The 22593-nt window shown below is 27.7% G+C and overlaps 7 protein-coding genes across 7 annotated transcripts in view; 6 read left to right on the top strand and 1 right to left on the bottom strand.

The window, feature by feature from the left end:
- The window catches only part of LOC134838014 (protein charybde-like), a 246258-nt gene that overhangs the window by 35689 nt on the left and 187976 nt on the right, over positions 1-22593 (top strand). The gene's annotated exons all lie outside the window — the stretch shown is intronic.
- Positions 143-2235, top strand: LOC134837208 (sensory neuron membrane protein 1-like). The gene is made up of 5 exons (XM_063852574.1): positions 143-180; positions 245-941; positions 1548-1742; positions 1798-1973; positions 2049-2235. Exons 1-5 carry the CDS (start codon positions 143-145, stop codon positions 2233-2235), a joined length of 1293 nt encoding a protein of 430 aa, XP_063708644.1.
- On the top strand, positions 3950-6906 carry LOC134837207 (sensory neuron membrane protein 1-like). The gene is made up of 6 exons (XM_063852573.1): positions 3950-4099; positions 4152-4303; positions 4725-4872; positions 4927-5676; positions 6331-6509; positions 6570-6906. The coding sequence occupies exons 1-6, from the start codon at positions 3950-3952 to the stop codon at positions 6904-6906; spliced, it is 1716 nt and encodes a 571-aa protein (XP_063708643.1).
- Positions 7259-10832, top strand: LOC134837198 (sensory neuron membrane protein 1-like). Its single transcript, XM_063852564.1, has 8 exons — positions 7259-7573; positions 8277-8424; positions 8479-8736; positions 8797-9093; positions 9150-9353; positions 10227-10402; positions 10463-10583; positions 10639-10832. Exons 1-8 carry the CDS (start codon positions 7287-7289, stop codon positions 10648-10650), a joined length of 1503 nt encoding a protein of 500 aa, XP_063708634.1. The 5' UTR covers positions 7259-7286; the 3' UTR covers positions 10651-10832.
- LOC134837206 (sensory neuron membrane protein 1-like) lies at positions 11359-13965 on the top strand. Its single transcript, XM_063852572.1, has 8 exons — positions 11359-11648; positions 12041-12188; positions 12242-12496; positions 12813-13100; positions 13158-13204; positions 13268-13421; positions 13481-13656; positions 13707-13965. Exons 1-8 carry the CDS (start codon positions 11359-11361, stop codon positions 13963-13965), a joined length of 1617 nt encoding a protein of 538 aa, XP_063708642.1.
- LOC134837205 (sensory neuron membrane protein 1-like) lies at positions 14270-17692 on the top strand. Its single transcript, XM_063852571.1, has 7 exons — positions 14270-14550; positions 15688-16090; positions 16218-16505; positions 16561-16654; positions 16714-16817; positions 17193-17368; positions 17431-17692. The coding sequence occupies exons 1-7, from the start codon at positions 14270-14272 to the stop codon at positions 17690-17692; spliced, it is 1608 nt and encodes a 535-aa protein (XP_063708641.1).
- On the bottom strand, positions 19913-22474 carry LOC134837204 (sensory neuron membrane protein 1-like). Its single transcript, XM_063852570.1, has 8 exons — positions 22077-22474; positions 21584-21731; positions 21275-21529; positions 20927-21214; positions 20548-20641; positions 20392-20495; positions 20159-20334; positions 19913-20105 (listed from the first exon to the last, which is right to left on the bottom strand). The coding sequence occupies exons 1-8, from the start codon at positions 22472-22474 to the stop codon at positions 19913-19915; spliced, it is 1656 nt and encodes a 551-aa protein (XP_063708640.1).

Here is a 22593-nt window from a genome sequence, read left to right as displayed (position 1 = left end):
GAAAATTAATGAAATTTGCTTTAAAAAGTTGACAACTTTGACTCCGGGAAGTTTTATGCGACGTCATCAAGCAAATACTTCGCACATTTTCAAATTTTATCACTTTAACATAACAAATCAGGACGAAGTGATCAACGGAGGGATGCCAAATGTAGAAGAAATTGGTCCATATGTTTATGAGTAAGTTTTTTTCTGCTTCAAAAAGTGAAAAAAAATAATATTTTTTCTTATTTTTTTCTCAAAGAGTCTCAAAATACCGCAAAAACGAAGTTGACGATGAAGATTCTGACACCCTAACCTACGATTTGGTTAATTTATTCCATTATCGACCAGATTTAAGTGCTCCATCCGATGTAACAATTTGCCAATTGAGTCCCTTGTTGATTGGCGGTCTTGTAAAAGTCATTATCGAGATGCCAGAATTGATAAATTTCGTTCAAGCGGGCCTTGCTCTCGTTCACGGAAGATCTGACACCCCATTTATTTGTTTTAATGCTTTGGAGCCCATTCATATTGGCTATTACATCAATTGCAATCAAACGGAATTCACAGCGAAAGCCATTTGCAGTGCCTTGGGAGCCCAAGATTTTTTTAGGAAGATCAATGGAAGCGATAAACATTTAGAATTTGCTCAATTATTTAAATTTAACAACACAGTTGAAGCTACATTGACCATTTTGAGAGGAACGAAGGTTCCTCAGGACATTGGAAAAGTTGTAGCGGTGAATGGAAAGGCAAGTTTGGATATTTTTGAAAATGAAAAGTGCAATGTGATCAATGGAACTGATGGGATTTCGTTTCCTCCGAAGCAAATGAAGGATAAAGAGCAGTGGATGTATTACCAAAATATTTTCAAGTCACTTCCTTTGGAGTTTACGAGGAAAAAGAGTATTCATGGAATTAATACTTTGTTAAAAGAAATTAAATGGGACTCACATTTGGTATAAAAAAAAATAATTTTTGAGAAAATTTAAATTTAATTAAATTGTTTAATTTATAATTTTTATTATTTTAATAATTTTTTAATTTTTTAATATTAATTTTTTTTTAATTGCTATTATTTAATTTATTAAATTATTATTTTTCAATTTTTTTGAAGTTTTTCATTTAAATTTTAGTTATTAAAATTAATAAATAATTTTAAACATTTTATTATTAATTATTTTGAATTTTTAAAAATTATTTTTTTAAATCTATTATTCAATCTATTTTTTATTCAATTAAAATTTTAATATAATTTATTTTTTTTTTTATTTAATTTAAATTATTTTAAATTATTTTTTTAAATTTTTTATTTAATTTAATTATTTCAAAATTGTTAATTTATTTTATTTTTTAATTTTAATAATCTAATATTTTAAATATTTATTTATTTTTTTTTTTTTTAAATTATTTCATTACAATTTATTTTTTTTTTTAATTTAATTATTTAAAATATTTCAATTATTTTTTTTCTTAATTAATATTGTCTTATTTTAATTTAGATTTTAATTTTTAAATTTTAAAAAAATTATTTTATGAAAATTTTTATTATTTTATATTTTTAGTTCGATCCCGATTGCAACATCAACGAATATTTGGACTACCAAATAAAAGGAGTAATTGACATGCACGAATATCTTGAAGGTTTTACATGGATTTCGGGTCCTCATAATTATTTAGCTGAAGAAAAGATGTCTGAAAATATTCAAGGATTTCATCCTAATAAGCAAAAACATTTTTCTGGCGTTTATTTAGATCCAGTTAATATTTTTTCTTTTGATTTAATTTTTTTTAATATATTTTTTTTTATTTTAGCTCACAGGCGTCATGTTACGAAATTTCATCCGATTTCAAATAAACGTTTTATCATTACCGATCGAGACGTATCCTATCCTCAGTCAAGTTCGTGAATCCCGAGTACCTTATTACTGGCTGGATTTCAGTTACGAAGCTTCTCCTGCAATTCTTCATCGACTTCAAATAATTCATACGTAAATTTTTTCTTGAATTTTCGAAAAAAATATTTAAAAAATAATTTTAAAAATTTAAAAAAAATTTTTTTTTAGTGTAAAAAGTGTCGCAAATTTCATAGGACGTTCTGCTTTCATCATTGGAATCGTCGGATGCATCGTTTCCATCGCAGGAATTGCTTTCGGCATTGGACCCGACACTCCCAAAATACTGAATGTCATTCCCAATGAAGATGCTTCAAACAAAAATTACGGCTCAGCAAGTACTCAAGCCGAAAATTGAAAAATAACCCTCTTATTAGTCATAAACTTTGTTGAAAAATGAAAATAAAAGCATGTAACATTTCAATTACATCTCTCCATAAATTTCCGCCTAACATGACTGACACATATTGCCACTTGCAACACATAAAAAAGTAATAATTTACCAAACACAACAAAGTAAAAGTCGAAAACTCGTCATGATTCTTTGTTATTTTATGATTTTATGAACTCCGTATGAGCAAACTAAACATCGCATTGCATTAAAAGTACGCAAAAAATTATGTTTTCTTACTTTGTAGCACAAAATTTTATTAGAAAATGCTACATGATGCCAAATAAATGCGCACATGTGTGTCAATCATGCTGTTTTTCTATTTTTTTTCGTTCCGTGAATATGTTGCGACGATGATGATGACTAATAAACGCAAAGCACAACATTGTATGCGCGTTTTTCGAAAGTAAACGGAAAATGTGCATGTAATTGGAACTGAAATGGGGTTCCTTTGTAAATTATTTTTTTTCCTCTATTTTTTTTTTGCGCTATTAATTTAACATAACATAACATAACTTTGGGTGTATGTGTCGTGCGCATTTAATTTAACACAGTTAGAACATCGTCAAAATTTTCGTCGTCGTCGTCGTTTGTAAGGTGTGGGTAAACAAATGTGTTTGATAGTTTTAATGAGATTTATGTTCCGACGAGTTCAGTTTGACATGGAAATGGCACCCTTTGAGTCACGAAAAACTTGAAAATTTGATTTAGGAAGTGCGTTTTAGAGAAAATGAAAAGAAATTTTATGTGAAATTAATCTTTTGAGCGCATTTTCAAATTTTACATTTAAAATTTATTTTTATTTTGAATTTTAAATAATTAATTAATTTTTTTTAATAAAATAAATTTTATACATTTTAATAAAAATAAATTTAATTCGCAATTTAAAATTTAATTTTTTTTTATTTTAAAAAATTAATTTAGTTAAATTTTCATAATATTTTGCCTATTTATATTTGAATTTTTTAAAATAAAATTTAAAATAATTAAAATAAATTTTATAATAAAAAATTTAAAATTTTATTCATAAATTATTTAAAAATAATTAAATTAAAAAAATAAAATTTAATAAATTTAAAATTATTTTAAAAAATTATTTAAATTTTAAAATATAATTTTCCAAAAATTTTAATTTAAATTTTCAATAATAAATAACTTAATTTTTTGAAAAAAATCTTAAATTTTTAAATTTTTTTAAAATTTTATTAATTTTTTTTTTAATTTTTAGAAAATTTACTTTTTTTCTTAATTTCTTTATTTTTTATTTCTTAATATTTTTAATTTTAATAATTTTATTTTTAATAATGAATTAATTAATTATTTTTAATTTTATACTTTTAAATTTTTATTTATTTTTTTTTCGAATAGACAAAAATAACCCTTTTTATAGATTTTTTTTCAATTTTCTATTTGAAATACGTTAAAATTGACGTCATGTGACCCACATTCGCAGAACTTCGAAAACCTATTATTCAATTTTATGGAACAGTGAATACATAAAAAGAGACGTCAATGTTGATATCGACTTTTGATGAGATCCTTCCAGATGCACTCACCATTTACTACTTATTCATAACTCGCCATGGGAAAAATGTGAAATTCTCTTTTATTTGTTTTGCGGATAGTTTATCATCAGGCAGTTACCGCCTGAAGTTGCACAGACATTGAACGTTGTGACAAAATGAAGAATATTTTCCGTGCACTAAAGAAACGCCAATTAAAGGACATCGACTACAATCGATGGCTACTCATTTCGTCGATATTGATGGTTGTTGGATTGTTGATGGCGCTCTTGATTGCTCCTGAAGTTACGCAATGTGTCGTTAAATATGTAAGAATTTATTTAACTTTTTTTCCGATTTTTAAAAATTTTTGTTTTTTAGATGTTCACGTTGATGCGAGGAAGTTACTTGCGAAATCAACAGAGAAAAGTGCCATATGAGTTCAATGTGTATGTTTGGAATACGACAAATCCTGATGAAGTTATTGCTGGAGGAAAACCGAAATTGCAGGAAGTTGGTCCTTATAAATGCCGGTAATTTATTTTTTTAAAAGTTTTATTGAATTTAAAAAAATTAAATTTGGTCACGTGGTTAAAATTTTCAAAATTTGCATTGGGTCGATAATTTTTGAATGTGCATTGGGATAAATTTTTGAAAATTTTTACTTATTAAAAATAATAAAAATATTCATTGGTTTCTATTAGGAAAATATGCATAAGGTTAAGTTATCTTTTTTAAAAAGTCACGTGGTTTAAATTTTCAATATATATTTCTTTGGGTCATTTTTTTGATAATTTGCTTTAACAAAAATTTATAATGTGCATTAGGGCAAATATTTAAATAATTTTGAAACAATTTTCAATTATGCATTTAGTTAAAAAAGTTAAATTTTTATTCTAATAGGTCACGTGGTTTGAAATTTTTTCATATAAATTTTTTTAAATAATTTTTTAGGGGTTTCAAGACGAAGCAAAACATGGCAGATAACGACTACGATGACACCGTTTCTTACGATATTTACAACGAAATAACTTTTGATGAAGCTGATTCATCTCCCTTAACCGGCAATGAGACTTTTTACAATCCTCATCCTTTTATCATGGTAAGAAAATTTCCTTCAAATTCAATTTTTTCATTAAATTTTCTTTTTTTTCAGGGAATTATGGCAAAAATAGCAACAGAAATGCCCGAAATGATTCATTTTATCAAAAAAGGCGTCGATATGGTATTCCAAAATCCAACTTCACCATTCATCAAGCTCACCGCAAAAGAAATCATCAGAGACAGTTTTTTCGTCGATTGCAATGTGACGGATTTTTCAGCAAAAGTTTTGTGTTCAGCACTCGCGAATCAAGATCAAATCGATAAAGTTGACGGAAATCCACAAATTTTGGCAAGTTCCTTATTGTATCAAATGACGGCTCGTAAACAGGGAAACTACAAAGTTTTGCGAGGCTTGGAAAATGTTCATGATGTGGGTCGAATCGTTGAATTTAATGGCTTAGCTGAGTTGGAAACGTATGACGATGACGAGTGCAATGTCATTAACGGGACAGATGAAATGTTTTTTGGGCCATTTATGGAATGGGAAGATCCCGTTGTGAGTTTTGACTTTCAATTGTGTCGATCGTTCAATTATAACTACGATCGAGATACAAAAGTGAAAGGACACAAAACGACGAGAAAAATTTTGCAGTCCTTTGAACCGAAAAATCCAAAATGTTTTTGTAATAAATATTTTCCGGAGAAATGTTTGCCGAAAGGAGCTTTCGATATCAATCAGTGTTGGGAAGCTCCTGTAGCTGCTTCGTTTCCACATTTTTTGGATGGCCCGGAGTATCTTGAAATGTTTGACGGATTTTCTCCGAATCGAGAAAAGCATTATAATGGATATGATTTTGATTTGGTTCGTATTTTTTATTCTTTTATATTAAAAAATTAAATTTTTATTAAATCGTTTTATTTTGTTTTAATTTTTTTTTTTAATAAAATTTTCACTTTCGAGAAACTTTTAACAATTTAAAAAAAATTTCGAACAAAATATCACCAAATTTTAATAAACTTAATTATTGTTTTTACCTATAGAAGAAATAGTTCAATTTGTAATTTAATTTTTTTTCTTCAAAATTTAATAAATTAATATAAAAAAAATTAACAGAAAAAATACAAAAAAATTAATATTTAAAAATTTATGAATAAAATATGCAAAATTTTACAATAAAAAAAATAATTTCTTCTAATTTTCAATCATTTAAGAAAAAAATAAATTTTTAAATAATTTTAATAAAAATAAATAATTAATTAATATAAAATATTTTTAATTGTTAATTAAAAATTTAATTTAATATTTTTTTTTATTTCATAAATTAATTAATTTAATTTTAGTATTTTTTAAATTATTAATTAAATAATTGTTTTTTCAAATATTCATTCAATTTATTTATTTAATTATTAATTTAATAATTTTTTTATTTCATAAATTTAGCAATTTAAATTAATTTTTTTTTCAAATTTTTAAAAATTAATTTAATTAATTATTAATTTAATATATTTTTTTTAGCTAACTGGCGTCCCAATCAGAAGTATTCGACGATTTCAAATGAATTTTCGTGTCATACCTATTCCGGAATTTCCTCCTATGTCGAAAATGAATGTCACACCACTCTATCCAAATGGTTGGATCGAACAAATACTGTACACGACATCCAGCGAAGATAAAGTTATCAAAAGAATACATTTGTGAGACAACTTTTTTCAACCAAAAATAAATTTTCTATTATTTTTTTTTAAATTTTTCAGTTGGGACATTTTCCTCCGTGTCATCGGTTGGTTAATTTTCTCCTTCGGAATTCTCGGAGCTGCAATTTCTACTCTTGCCATCCTTGCTCGTCGTGTCCCAATCACGCCTGAACCAAAAATGCAGCGTCAAAACACAGAAAGCGAATTACCCCATTCAGCAGAATCAGAAACTCCCGATTCCATTTCGACTGTCGAACGAGAAGACAACGAATTTGAGCTTTACAATCGTGTAAATTTGTCGCGCGCCGAAAATGAAGTTGAAACGACGTCAAATCACGACACCGCTGCAGCAACAAAAGAGGAGGAAGAGGAAGACGAAGGCATAGATGGGCGTTGATTGTGGCCATGGTTGTTTATGAAAGTCACTTCTCACACGTGATTGCCCGAAAAAAGCTGCATTCGAATGCATGTAACGTCAAAAACCATGACATTCAAGATTTCTCGCAATGAAATGCATTTATTTTTGTTTTTATTTTTATTTTTTTGAATAGTCACTATCATGCACATACGCGTTATTAATATTGTCAAGGTAACAATTAAATAGTTTTGATAAGGTAGTTATTTAAAAAAAAATACTGCATTAAATAATGAAAAAATTGAAAAACTATTAAAATAAATATTTTGATCAGTTCATAGGAGCGTCTTTAATTTTACGGTCGATTTTTAATTTTGTTCCGGAAATTTTTTTATTTTTTTTCGTTTGTTTGTTTTTCAATCATGGAAGTGCTTTCCAAGACGAAATTTAACTACAAAGTGCTTTTCATAATTTTCGCGGTACTTTTTTCAGTCGGAGTTGTTTTCGGCTTTCTTGGATTCCCAAAATTGCTCGAATATGTGATAACGAAGAACATGAAACTGATGCCGGGAAACGCGATAAGAGAAATGTTTTTGAAGGTCCCGTTTCCCTTGACTTTCAACGTTTATTTGTTCAATGTAACGAATCCAGATGAAGTTCAGATGGGGAAAACTCCTGTCGTGCACGAAGTTGGTCCTTATGTGTTTGAGTAAGTTTTGACCTTGAAGTGACCTTGAACATTATTTTTAGGGCAAGGTTCCTTAAAATTATTTTTTTTTATGAAAAAATACTTAAAATTATTCAAAAATTTAATTGAAATATTAATTAAAACGAATTTTTCAATCATTTCACAGAAAAATATTTTTTGACCTTAAAATGACCTTGAAAAAATTCATCAAAATTATTTTATAAACAATTTTCTTAAAACTATTTGAATGTCTTTTTAATTTTTTTTTAAATATTCATTGAAACTAAATTTTTGATAATTTTTTGTAGAATTAATTACTTTTGACTTTGAGATGACCTTGAAAATGTTTTTTGTTGAAAAACTTATTGAAATTATTTTATTTTTTATTTCCTCAAACTTAAAATAGAATTTTTATTACAAAATTCATTAAAATGCATTATTTTACTATTGAAGAAATTGAATGAATTTTGACCTCCTAATGACCTTGATTTTTTTTTTATTAAAAATTCCTTAAAATTATTTTTTGTATTTTATTTTAAATTATTCTATGAGAAATTCCTTAAACTTTAAAAAATTTAATAAAAAATTTATTTTATCAATTTTAAATAATGAACGATTTTTGATCTTCAAATGACCTTGATTTTTTTTTTTAACAAAAATATTTCTTTTAATTTTTTATATTTATGAAAGAAAATCCTTAAAAAATATTTTTTTGTAATTTTAGGGAATGGAAAGACAAATATGACGTCGAAGATGACGAAGTTCATGACAAATTATCCTTCAACCTCCGAAACACGTTCATTTATCGACCGGATTTGACACTTCCCTTAACTGGAGCGGAAATATTTACAATGCCTCATTTAATTCTCATGGTAAAAAAATCAATTTTATGAAATCTCTTCAAAATTTTGACATTTTTTTGACAGGCAGGATCAATTGCTGCCTACAAAGATCGCCCCGAGATGATGAATCTCGTAGTCAGTGGCATGGATGCCATTTTTGACAATCCTACAACGCCATTTGTAACGGCAAAAGCTTACGATCTCATCTTTGACGGGCTTCTCATCAACTGCAATAAATCAGATTTTGGCGCGAAAGTGATCTGTGCTGTCATGCGGAACGAAATGATGGATCAGTTTGAGGTTATCGACGAAAGTCACTTGAAATTGTCACTTTTGAAAGCAGTAAGTCATCAATTTTGACAAGTTTCGAGTCTCAACTCACGTTTTCTTGCGATAAAATAGCAAAACCATACTGACGCTGGTCGATATTCAGTGTATCGAGGACGCACCAATGTCAAAGACGTTGGCAAAATTATCGAATACAATAACGAACTTGAGTTGGATACATATGAAAATGATACGTGCAATCAATTTAACGGCACAGATGGACTAATTTTCCCTCCGTTTTTGAAAGAAACCGATGAAATTTGGGCCTTTGAACATTCGTTATGTCGATCGTTTGCGGTGAAATTTCAATCGAAATCTAGTTTTGAAGATATTCAAACGTCACGGTTCGCACTTGAAATTCCCGATGTCAAGGTAAGGTTTGCGATAAGAAATTATAGATTTTCGATTTTATTGAAATTTTTTTTCAGAATGATCCAAATTTGTGGTGCTTTTGTAAAAATCCTCCAAATGATTGTCCCGTAAAAGGAACTTTTGACTTGTCAATGTGTACGAGTGCGCCATTAGTAGGGTCAAAGCCACATTTTTACGATGCAGATCCAGTTTTGAGATGTCATGTGAGGGGATTGAATCCGCAAAAGGAGTTGCATGAAAGTGTTGTTGACTTTTATATGGTAATTTTTTTTTTAAATATTATTTAATGTATTAGACCTATTAAAATGTGCATTGGGGCAAATTTATCAAAATTTGCATTGGGATTAAAAGTTTAATTTATAATTGATATGATTGTATAAAATTAAAAAAAAAGAATAAATTTCAAAATGTGCATTGGGAAATTTTTTCTAATTGTGCACAAGGACAAATTTTTGAATGACATTGGAGAAAAATTTAAAAATGTGAACTGGGACAAAAATAAAAAATTTAAAATGCGATAAATTTTATAATTTAGCATTGAAAAAATTTTGTAAAATGTGCATTGGGAACAAAATTTTAATTGTTCATAAGGAAAATTTTTTGAACGCCATTGAAAGTTTGAATTTTAAAATGTGAATTGGGGCACAATAAAAAATTTTTAATTGGACAAAAATTAAATTTTTGCATTATGAAGATATTTAAAAATGTGCATTGGGAAAAAATTTAAATTATTGACAAGTAGAAATTTCAATATGTGAATTAAGACGTTCATGAAAAATATCCAATTAGAAAAAAAAAAAATTGTGCATTGGGAAAATTTTAATAAAATATGCATTAGGGCAACAATTTAAAAATTTTAAAAGGCAAAAATCGAAAACTGAAGAAAATTTAAAAAATTCGTTGAAAAAATTTTGAAATGTTCAATGGGCAAAAAAAAAATAAAAATCCATTAGGATTAAAAGTTAAAATTAGTCAAAAAATTTAAAATGTTAGCTGGGATGAAAACTTAAAATGTGATATTCATATAAAATTTGAACAAATAAAATTCGCAATGGGCAGAAATTTATAAATACGCATTGGGCAAAAATTAGCTTTGAAAAAAATTATTTTATAAATAAAAAATATTTTTTTAGTTAACAGGCACCCCATTAAACGGAGCAAGACGTCTTCAAATAAATTTAGATATGGTTCCCGTTCCCACATACCCAATTTTAAAGGATCTTCCAACAGCTCTTCTTCCAATGATTTGGCTCGAAGAAAAAATTACCATGAACAAAACCTTCGTGGATGACATGAAAGTCATTATTTTGTAAGTTTTCCTCAAAACAATTTCAAAATTTCCTAAAAAAAAAAAATTAAAATTTTTTAGCTTCCAAAACCTCAACAACATTTTACGATACGTGTGCATCTTGTTTGGAGCAATTGGCGGCGCTGTTTCCGCCTACTACCTCATAAACGGTCCCACGAAGAAACTCGCTTTGGAGAAACGGGTAAATCAATCACGACCACACTTTCAGTATGAATAATTTAGAACTTTTTATGCAGTTATCAATGTAAATGTGACGGAAATTGTGATTGATTGGCTGTCGAGTGGAAACCAATCGGCGTGCTACAAATCACATGTGGCGATGCATTTTGCCTGTTGTGTGTTATTTAAATTATAATTTGATTGTTACAAGCCTGTATTTCGTAGAATTAGAGGAAAATTGAAAAATATGAACTTGAAATTAAATCAATAAAAATTGTAAAATTGCAAATCAAAGCTTGGTAAATGTTTAATTTTTCATGACGAGCGCTTTTGATGTGAATTTCCAATTATTATTTACGGGCTTTGCCTACTTTTGACGACAAAGGCTTCAATTTTGTTCACGGATGGAAGAATTTTTTTCCGTTTTCGGGCTCAAAATGATTTTTTCTCAATTCTCTCGAATTAATTTTTAATCCTTGACATTTTTATTGAATTTTTCCCTGTCAATTTCAATAAATATTTTCTGCGGAATTGTCGCCGATCGATGCATAATGACACCTTGTTCCATCTGGAGCTTCTCGTAAAATTCGCTACACATCTCTGTGCAGGAAAAAAACAAATCTGCCAAAATTCCCACGATCCAAGTCCTTGAAAGTGCTTTGCGGGTGGTCATTTGAAAAACAAACTAACGGGACACACAGTTCTCTGTAAACTCTCCGAAAACGTAGAAGTGATTTTCGTTAAACGATTCGAAATAATTTGTGTGACATTTTTTTCGTGTGAAAAATCGTAGAAAAATGGATCAAATTGAAATTCCGTCGTACAATTATAAGAAATTTGCGAAAATTTCGGGCGGAATGTTGGCGGTATCGATCATTTATGGATTTATTTTGTTCCCGATTATCATGAAAAGTACGACGAAGGCTTTGTTGAAGTTGAATCCAGGCGCGAAATTGCGAGAAGAAATTTATTTGCCGATTCCGATAGATATTGGGTTCAATGTCTACTTGATGAACATCACGAATCCGGATGAAGTGCAAAAGGGAGCGACGCCTATCATGCAGGAAGTTGGTCCTTATTGTTTTAGGTGAGTAAAAATTTAAATTTAATTCTAAAGTAAATATTTTTTTTAAATAAAATTAATAATTTAATAAAAAACTTGTAATTTAATGTAATTTGTAATTAAATAATTAAATTAATAATTTTTTGTTTCACTAAAAAAAATTAAAAAAAAGTAAAAATTTTAACTTTTTTTATTTATTAATTTTGATTAAACTAAAAAAATATTTTAAATAATATTTCAAAAGAAATTATAAAGTATATAAAATTAAATTAATTAATTTTATAAATAAAATTTTATTTTTTTTTAAATTTTTTTTAAATTCATAATTAATTAATTAATAATTAATAATAAATAAAATTTAAAAAAAATTATTATTTAATTTAATTATATTAAAATTATCTAATTTTTTTTTAAAGTGAGGAAAAGACAAAATCCGACGTTGAAGATGACAAAGAAACCGACACTCTTACCTTCAATTTGTACAATAGATACTTTTTTGATGCAAATGCGAGTGCTCCGTTGACGGGACGAGAAATGATTACAATTCCTCACATGGTTATGCAAGTAAGGCTTTTTCCAAAATCAATTTTAAATGAAATTCATGCCATTTTTTCAAGGCCGCTTTAATAAAAGTCCAACGAGATCAAGCTCCTTTGCTGCCAACTGTCATAAGTGGTTTAGAAATCGTTTTGCAAAATCCGACACATCCTTTCATGATCGCAACTGCATGGGAATTTCTCTTTGAGGGATATCCAATTAATTGTGACGTTGATGTTTTCGAAGCGGAAGCCGTTTGTTCAGCTCTCGAAGATGCCGTTGGTGAATCAGGCATGCATAATGAGACTCATTTGGGATTTTCGTTCTTTAAAGCTGTAAGTTTTAATTAAAAAAATTTTTTTTTAAATTTTCAAAATAATTTAATTAATTAATTTTAAAAAAAATTTATTTAATTTTCAAATTTAATTTAAATCAATTTAAATTTATTATTTTATCAAAAAAATAAAATAAAATTAATTTTTAATTTAAAAAAAATTTAAAATTTTATTTAATTTATTTTTTAAAAAATAAAAATTAAATTTTCTATTTAAAAAATTGACTTAAGAGTCTTTTACAAAAATTTTTTAAATATTTATTTTTATCAATTATTTTTATTTCTGACTTTTTATTAAAAAATAAAAAAATTATCAGGGCAACGAAACGAGTGTTGGTCCCTTTTCTGTTCTGCGAGGCAACAAAAATATCTCCGATGTAGGAAGAGTTGTCAAATACAAAGAAGAAGACGAACTCGACAATTACGACGGAGAGGAATGCAATGAAATAAAAGGCACTGATGGACTCTTTTTTCCTCCATTTTTGACGAAAAAATCCAAAATTCACGCATTTGCATCGCCCATTTGTCGCTCAATCTCCATGTGGTTCGAGAAAAAGATTTCGTTCAAACATGTTGCGTTGTCACGATTTGTCACACATTTCAATGTAAAATATTAATTTTAAAAATTTTTATTGAAAAATTAATTTTAAAAAATTTTTTAGAGCACTTATGATTGTTACTGCCGTGAAAATGATCGAGAATTGTGCCCGTAAGTATTTTTTAAATCTTAAAAAATATTTTTTTTTATAGAAAAAAATTAAAATAATTTCAGTCCCGATGGAACAATCGAACTTTCGATGTGCCTTGATGCCCCATTGATTGGTTCAAAACCTCATTTTTACGGAGGAGACCCAATTTTATTTCAAATGGTGAAGGGTTTGACCCCAAATAAGGAAAAACATGACACTTTTGCGGATTTTGATCTTGTAAAATTTCAATTTTTTTCAAAATTCAAAAAAATTATATTTTTTAAAATATTTTTTAGTTCGCCGGAACTCCTTTGAGAGCAGCTCAACGCCTTATGGTCAGTTTGGATATGGAACCTGTTGATATTTATCCCCTAATGGCAGAGTTACCGAAGGCTTTTGTTCCGATTTTTTGGGTTGAAGAAAATATTCAGCTCAATAGTACTTTTGTCAAGTTGTTTGCCTTCATTCATGGGTAAAAATTTAAAAAATTCTTGAAAATTTTACAAAATTTTAATTTTTCAGTACGGTAAATTTCACGAAATTCATAAAAATCGTCGGATTCGCTGTCGGTATCATCGGATTGCCTGCCAGCATTTTTCTCATGAACAAAACTCCGGCTTATGTCGAAGGCGAGATCCAAGTTGTGAAGGAAAATCCGCATGAAGATCGTGCAAAGTCGTTACAGGAAGATGTCACGGTCATAAAAAATTACCGCAATAAATTGATGTCTGATAATGTACCGTCGACACTCAACACGATAGAGAGTGGAAAAGAGAATTAAAGGAATAAAATTGAATTTTATCGATTAATTCTGAACTTTTTTCCTTCAAATGTTTTTTTTTTGTATTGACAGTTCAGTGCATTCCACGAACTTTTGGTAAATTACAGAGTAGACGACATATTGAACTGGTTTTTTTTTCTAACTTTGGACACACGAAGGTCGACATTGGCACAAGTGCGACGATAATTTTCTTCTCACTAAACATTTTTCCTCATTTTTCGTTGAAACTCTCGATGTCAACTAAGCAAAAAATGTTCTGCAAAAATTTAAAAGTTATTTTTTTCGCAACTTTTGAAGTCTAAAGATGCAAATTCCAGCATTGGATTATCAAAAATTCGCTAAAATATCGGGCGGTGCCTTGGCATTCGGGATTATTTATGGATTTTTGTTGTTTCCGAATATTTTGCACTTTGCCATCAAGTACATGGTTCAATTGAGACCCGGATCAAGGACAAGAGAGCAACTTTATTTGCCGATTCCGTTCGATATTGAATTTACGATTTCCGTGTGGAATATCACAAATCCGGAGGAAGTTCAGAATGGAGCTGTGCCTATTGTGAAGGAAGTTGGACCTTATTACTTTTTGTAAGAATTTTTTTTAAATTTAATTTTATTTGAAATTTTTTTTAAATGTTTTTTTTTTAATTTTGAAATTATTTTCTCAAAAATATTTTTTTAATTTAAATTTTTTTAAAAATATTTTTTTTTTTAATATTTTTTTTAATTTTTTTTAAAAATATTTTATTGTAGTATATGTTCCATATACTACTTTGTTTTTGGTGCATAAAAAAGGCCCATTTTGTGATACCCTATCGAGAAAACGTCGAAAAATTGTCAGAATCAAAGGCGGTAAGGTGCTAAACGACAGTAAACATTCCAAAGAATTCGAATTGAGGCAAAGAATCTCCCGACTTGAACAAAAAAATCTGGGGCCCAGGCCTCAAAGTTGGGGAAAATGACAAAAACATGGCTTTTTTTGAGCAAAAAAGTATCCTTATTTTTATAGCCGAGAAATTTTTTGAAAAAATTTTTTTTTTCAAATTTTTTTTTCAAAAAAATTTTTTTTTTCAAAAATTTTTTTTTTCATCAATTTTTTTCGCTAACATCTTTAAATGGCTCCTGTACATCGAAAACGCAAAATTTAGAAAAAGTCCAAAACAAAAGTTGTTTCTAACATCAAAACCTTCATTTTGAGACGGAGAACCGTGATCTAGCTTAATTTTGAAAAATCGGTATGTGAGCCCTCATAATAAAAGGATTTTGACTTAAATTTTTTTTAATCAATTTTTTTCGCTAACATCTTTAAATGGCTCCTGTACATCGGAAACGCAAAATTTAGAAAAAGTCTTTTTTGTAATTTTTAGTACATTGTGTTTATATGTTTGTCCAGCATATGAAGAATTGGCAATAATTTCTCTTAAACTAAACAATGACTCGGTATACAAACGGGTTATGTAACAAACATATACTACAATTCGAATTTGCTTTGCTAATTCAAGGTACTTTTTTTTTATATTTTTTTTTCTCAAAAATATTTTTTTAATTTAAATTTTCATTTAAAATATTTCTTTTTTATTTTTTTTATATTTTTTAATTTTTTTTTTATATTTTTAATTTTAAAATTTTTTATTAAAAATATTTTTTTAAATTAAAAAAATTTTTTAAAATTAATTTAAATAAATTTTAAAATTTTTGTTATTTTTTTTATAATTACTTTTTTAGAGAACGAAAATTAAAATACGACGTTGAAGACGATGACGAAGCAGACACCCTGAGTTTCGATCAAAAGAACACTTTTTACTTTCAAGCCAACAAAACTTTACCTCTAACCGGAAAGGAAATCGTCACAATCCCGCATCTTGTGATCCAAATGGGCTTGTTAATGATTCAACGAGATCAGGCGCCTCTTTTGCCATTAGCTGTCAAAGGTCTAAATGAGCTTTTTGAGAACCCAACATCACCGTATTTTACCGAAAAGGTTGAAGATTTGCTATTTTATGGAGTCCCGATCAATTGTGACGTCGATGGATTCGAAGCAAAAAGTGTTTGCAGCGCTTTGGAAGACACAATGGGCGAATCTGCGGTCTTGAATGACACTCATTTGGGCATTTCTTTGTTTAAATCTGTGAGTTTTGAAGAAAAAATTCAAAAAAATTAAATTAAATTAATTTTTAAAATGTGCATTGGGATAAAATTATGAATTTTGCATTGGGATAAAAATTTAAAATTTATTTTTTTTTTAATTTTTTTAGCAAAACGGAACAAGCACAGGACGTTTCACAGTGTATCGAGGCATGAAAAATATTTCTGACACGGGTAGAATGGTAGCTTTCAACGGAGAAACTGAAAATGATGTTTTTAATGGCGATGAATGTAACGAGTTGAGAGGCACAGATGCTTTGTTCTTTCCTCCGTTTTTAAAACGAGACGATACGATTTGGGCATTTTCGGCGCAATCCTGTCGGTCGTTCGGATTTCGGTACAAAGAGGATTCGTCGTATAAGGGAGTTGCGTTGAAACGATTTTCAATCAATTTTAATGTGAGTTTTAAAGGAAAATTTAAATTTCTAAAGTTAATTTGAGAAAATTTGATAGAAAGACGATCCTGATTGCTTTTGTCGCGATCCAGATGAGTGTCCGCCGGAAGGAGTGATAGATATGTCGATGTGTCTTCAGGCGCCGTTATTGGGTAAGAATTAATATTTATTTTTAAAAATTAATTATCAGAAAAATTAATCGTTTAAAAAGCATCAAAGCCACATTTTTTGCATGCCGATCCGATTTTGAGAGAAAAAGTTCATGGATTCACACCAAATGAAGAATTGCATGAATTTCTCGTAGATTTTGATCTTGTAAGTTTTTATTTTATTTTTTTATTAAATAAATTTTAATTAATTAATAAAATTTTAAGTTATAAAATATTATTTTCATTTAAAAAAAAATTAAATTTAAATTTAATTCAATATAAATCAAAAATATTATTTTTTTTTTTTTTTTATTATTTTTTGATATAAAAATATTTGATAATTAAATTTTTAATAAAAAAAAACAATTTTTAATTTAAATTAAAAAAAAAATAATTAAATTAACTTTAAAATTTATTTTTATTTTATTTAATTAATTTTTTTTTAAATTAAATTAATTTTATTGAAGAATTAAAAAAATATGTCATCTAAATAATTTATTTTATTAAAATTAATTTTTAATTATAAATTTTATTTTTCAAGTTTGCTGGCGCTGCTCTCAACGCTCGTGTTGCAATCCAATTCAACTTAGACATGACAGCTGTGGAAGAATTTGAGCCAATGGCAAATTTACCATCAGTTTACATGCCAATTTTTTGGATCACCGAAGCAATTGCTCTCAACAAAACGTTCGTTTATCAATTCAAAGCACTTCATTTGTAAATATTTTCTCATTTTTTCCCAAAATTTCATAAAAAAATTTAAAAAAAATTTTTTTTAGCGGTCAACATCTCAACAGTTTCATCAAATACGTCGTTGTAACTTTGGGTCTTTTGGGCACAGGAGGATTTACTTTTCTCGCATTCAATTCCGGCGAAACGCCCGTCGACGAGCAAGTAATTGTCGAACGTGAAGCTCCCCAAAGCTCAAAAATGTATCCGGATGAAGCTGAAGTCGAAAAAGGAACTCTCGATAGCATGATGGATTTCAAAGATAAAATTGCTGCGAAATTTGGATTCTCTGATGATGAGAAAAATTCATAAAAAAAAATTCAATGGCGCAAAAAAATAATAACTTCTACTTAAGAGTATTAATACTTTTGTACCTCTTCTTTCTCATTTTTGCTGCCTATAATTACACACATCACAAATTTCAGAACATTTATACAACTTCCTTTGTCATTGTATCCAATAATATAATTTCTGAACGTGAACAACGAAATTCCATCAAAAATTCCCTTATATTCCATCAAAGGGACCGTGTTTCACTGCAAATTATAATTATTATTACAACCACCGCTCTACTCTACTCATTAAGTACCGGAACGAAACCATGTTTTTTTTTTGTATTGAAATTTATGTTATTTACAGCTGTTCTTATTCCCAAAAAAAAAAGAAAAAAAATTGTGTACGAAGGCATTTTTCGCAAATGTCCACACATGTGCTCTGCTGCGTGTGCAATAAATTGATATATGGTTGCAATAAAAATGCAATTTTATTAATTTTTATGATAGGAGCAAAGCCTGGCACATAAAGTAACCTCGAAAATATTTATTACACGAACGTGTAAATTAGCAATGTGTGCAATATACGTTAATGTAATGATAGTGGTAATGAAGTCATAACGGAATTTTTATTTTTATTATAAGGACCGAAAAAATATTTTTAATTCAAAAAACGCAACTTAATTGACTTAAGTTACATTAAGTCAATTTTTGAAAGCGTAAAATAAAAAAAAAAATAATAAATTAATCTAAATTTATTTTTAAACTTAAGCTTAAGTTAATATATTTTCGATTTTTTTATTCAAGTTGATGATTAAGTCGCTCTTAAGTTTCATTTCGATAATTAGATAAAAATTTTGATTTTAACTTAAAAGATTCAAATTTGAGTTAAAAAATATTTTTTTGACCTAAAATTTAAAATAAAAAATAAGTAAAAATATCTTAATTTGAAAAAAAAAATTAAAATATTAATTTTTTTTTTTAAACTTTAAAAGTAAAAAATTATATTTTTCAAAAAATTGATAGATTACATTTAATACTAATTGACTTATTTTTAAACTTAAGCTTAAGTCATAGACTTAAATGACTTAAGACTTTAAATCAAAGTTTAAATTAATTATTTTTTTATTTAATTTAATAATTTAATTTTTTTTACTAAAACTTAAGATTTTTTGATAAGTTAATTTAACTGAATTTGAAAATTTTTTTTGACTTAAACTTGAGCTTATAAGACTTACATAACTTAAAACTTAAGTTAAATTTAAAAAAAATTAAGTTTAAATTTTTTCGACTTAAGTTTAAGCATAAGTTAATAAAATTCTAATTTTTCGACCAAATTTAGAGTAAAATATTTTTTTCTTAAAAAATTTGTAAATTATTTTTTTTTAATTAAAGTTTGATTTAAGTAACTTTTACTTAAAATTTTTACAAAATATTTTTAACCTTCTCATAATTTATTTTTTTTTCTTTAACCAAATAAATAAAACAGACAAAAAATGACCTTTAATTACCCGTGAAAAATCAACAAAAATGCACATTTTACAACAAACTTTCATCATTTTTGTCCATTCCAACGTCAGATGGCTCCATAATTCCGTAAATCAAACTAAAATGCTGCAAGGCAGATTCCTTCCAAGTATCAAATGTTGTCGTTTTTTGCGATGAAAAATATTTTTTTTACATGAAAGTGATCCTTTTTATTACACAACACACGCATTACGGCCCGAAAAATGTAAATATTGTTGGAGAGGAATCTCGGCAAAAAAATTTTTCTTTTTTTTTTCATTCATTCGCAGGACTCGTTCAACGGCACGGGATCAATGCAAATGTAATTATCCTCAGGTGCTTTCACAAAATAACACGTTGATTTTATGATTGAAACAAAATACTTTCGATAGCCTTCGTTTTATGTTTCTCGGAAAAATTATGATTATCATCGACGATGTTCATTCCATCCGAACAACACGAGCGCCCATAATAATAACAAACTCGAAACCTTTTTTTATTATGAAACATGGACACAGAAAAAAAAATCAAAGTTTCTTTTTTTTTTATTTCCCGAGGTTTATTTTGTAACGCAAGACCATAAAAATATTCAAATAAATTGATTTTCTTGTATTTTTTTCTCCCTCAGTTTTTCACCCTTCTTTTTTTCCGTTGAATATTTGATGCATGAACACGAACGAGTTAGGTGTAAATTAAAAATCATTTCTTTTTTATCTGTTTTTCATCATTTTTTATGTGAATTTTATCTACTTTTCTACCGATTTCGGTCGTAAAAGTGCTCGAGACCTTCGGGATACATGTTTGAAGGTTGCACCTCCTTTACGACAATTACCTCTTTTTCGATGGGGATGTCTGACGATGAATATGCAAGGTAGACACTTGCTCCAAAACCGATCATACCGACGATGGAAAAGACATATTTGATGAAATTACTGACTTTGGTAGCACTAAAAAATGAAATTTTTAAATTTTTGTATGGAAAAATCGATTTTTTTCTTACATATGAAGGGCTTTGAACTGATTGACAAAAGTTTTATTCAAGCCAAAACTCTCGGAGACCCAAAAAATCGGCAAAAAAGCTGTTGGTAAATTTGCCATGGGAGGATAAGATTCCACGGGTTCCATATCTAAGTTGAATTGAGCTCCTGAACGTCCGTAAAGAGGGGCACCTGCGAACTTTTTAACAAAAATTTTAATAAAATTTGATATTTTTGTTAAGAATTTTTAACTTACGAGCTCAAAATCAGCAATAATGTCATATTTTTCCTCATCTGGCACGAGTCCTTGAACTTTTGTTAACAGATTTGGATCTGCATCCAAAAAATGAGGCTTTGAAACTAAAAATAATATATTAAAAACTTATAAAATATCATAAAAAAATTAATTTACGTATTAAAGGAGCTCCGAGACACATTGATAAATCAAGAGTTCCGTAAGGATGACATTCATCAGGATCACGACAAAAGCAGTCAGGATCGTTTTTCTGTAAAAAATTTTTTTTTTTAAATATTAATAAATTTTTTGTAATAAATTCACAAAAATTCAAAATTTCAAAAATTTTAATTAATTCATAAAATAAATTTTATTTTTTAAATTAATTTTTTTTATTTTTAAATTAATTTTTTAATTTTTGAAATTAATTTTTTAATTTTTAAAATTATTTTTGAAAATAATTTTTTTAATTAATTTTTTTAAATTTATAAATTTTTTTTTTTAATTTTTTTTAAGATTTAGAAATATTTTTTTAATTTAAAATTTTTTAATTTACCCCAAAAGTCGTTGAAAAGCGTTTTAACGAAACTCCTTGATACGACGAGTCTTTTTTATAATAAACGCCCAAGGAACGACAAATAGCTGACGAAAAAGACCAAATAACATCCTCTTTCTTCAAAAAAGGCGGATAAAATAGTCCATCAGTGCCTTTTATTTCATTGCATTCATCGCCATCAAACGCATCCATATCCGTTTCTCCATTAAAAGAAACTACTCTGCCCACGTCATGAATATTCTTCAATCCGCGATAAACTTTAAATTTGCCATTACTTGTTCCATTTTGCTAAAAAAATAAAAAATTATTAAAAAAAAAATTTTTTTTGTTAAAATTTCACAAATTTACAGCTCGAAAAAGTGACAAAGCCAAATGAGTGTCATTAATAACCGCGGATTCGCCCAAATTTTCTTCGAGAGCTTGACAAACGGCCTGCGCTTGAAACGCTTCTCTGTCACAATTCACGGGAATTCCATCAAAGAGCACTTGATAAACAGTTGCTGTGATAAAAGGAGTTGTTGGATGATCGAAAACTTCAGTTAAACCTTCCATTGCCATCGGAAGTAGAGGAGCGGAATTTCGTTGAACTGTTATTAAACCTGCCTGAGGATTTTTTCAGTATAAAAAATTGAAAGAAAATTCAAGAAAAATACTTACTGCGATGACAATGTGAGGTATAACGATGATTTCTTGTCCTGTCAACGGCAGCGTTTTATTCGCCATGAAATAAAAGGTATTTTTTTCCTCAAATGTCATTGTGTCTTCTTCTTCGTCGTCTTCTACATTGTACTTGAACTTTCTTTCGCTGTAAAAAAAAATATTTTTTTTTTTAAATTTTTTATAATTTTTTTCATTATAAAAATTAATAATAAAATAAATAATTTAATTTTTATTTATTTAATTTGATTTTTTTTATTCTGAATTTTATTTAAAATAATGAAAAATATTTTTTAAAATTAATTTTAATTTAATAAATTTAAAAATTAATTTAAATAAAAAAATAAAATTAATTTATTAACATTAAATTTTTAAATATTTAATAATAAAATTATTAATATAAATTAATAAAATATGATTTAATTTAAATAATTTTTTTTAGTAAAATTTTTTAATTAAATAAAAAATATTTTTTTCAGAAATTTTCTCTTACATGAAATGATAAGGACCAACTTCCTTCATTATCGGAATAGCTCCTTCTTGAACCTCATCCGGATTTGTAATATTCCACATTGTCACTGTAAATTCAATATCGAACGGAATTGGCAAATACATCTCTTCTCTCGTTTTTGTGCCTGGTTTCAATTGCAACTGCTTCGTTATCGACATCTTCAATGCCTTTGGAAAAATCACAAAACCATACAAAACTCCAAAAATAAAAAGTCCCGTAAAATATTTGGCATATTTTTCGTAATCCGTCATTTTCTCGACTTCTCTGTCAAGACGTTGACACGAAATACGACAAAAATGCACCCGCAAAGCACTTAAAACCTTCTCAACTTCCGAGTTATGAAGAAAGTTAATTTCAGTAATTATCAGTCTTTGTCGCATTTTTTCACGGAATTCAACAATAAGCATGAAAAATTGTCATTTTTTCTTGGGAATGTCCTTGTTTTTTGTTGTGACTTGAATACTTGTTTACTTCCAAGACATTTTTTGATCGATTCCGG

This window comes from Culicoides brevitarsis, chromosome 1, assembly GCF_036172545.1.
Source record: "Culicoides brevitarsis isolate CSIRO-B50_1 chromosome 1, AGI_CSIRO_Cbre_v1, whole genome shotgun sequence".
In the NCBI taxonomy this organism is placed as follows: Eukaryota; Metazoa; Arthropoda; class Insecta; order Diptera; family Ceratopogonidae; genus Culicoides; species Culicoides brevitarsis.
The sequence above is the reverse complement of the archived record's forward strand: the minus strand, read 5'-3'. Positions and strand labels throughout refer to the sequence as shown.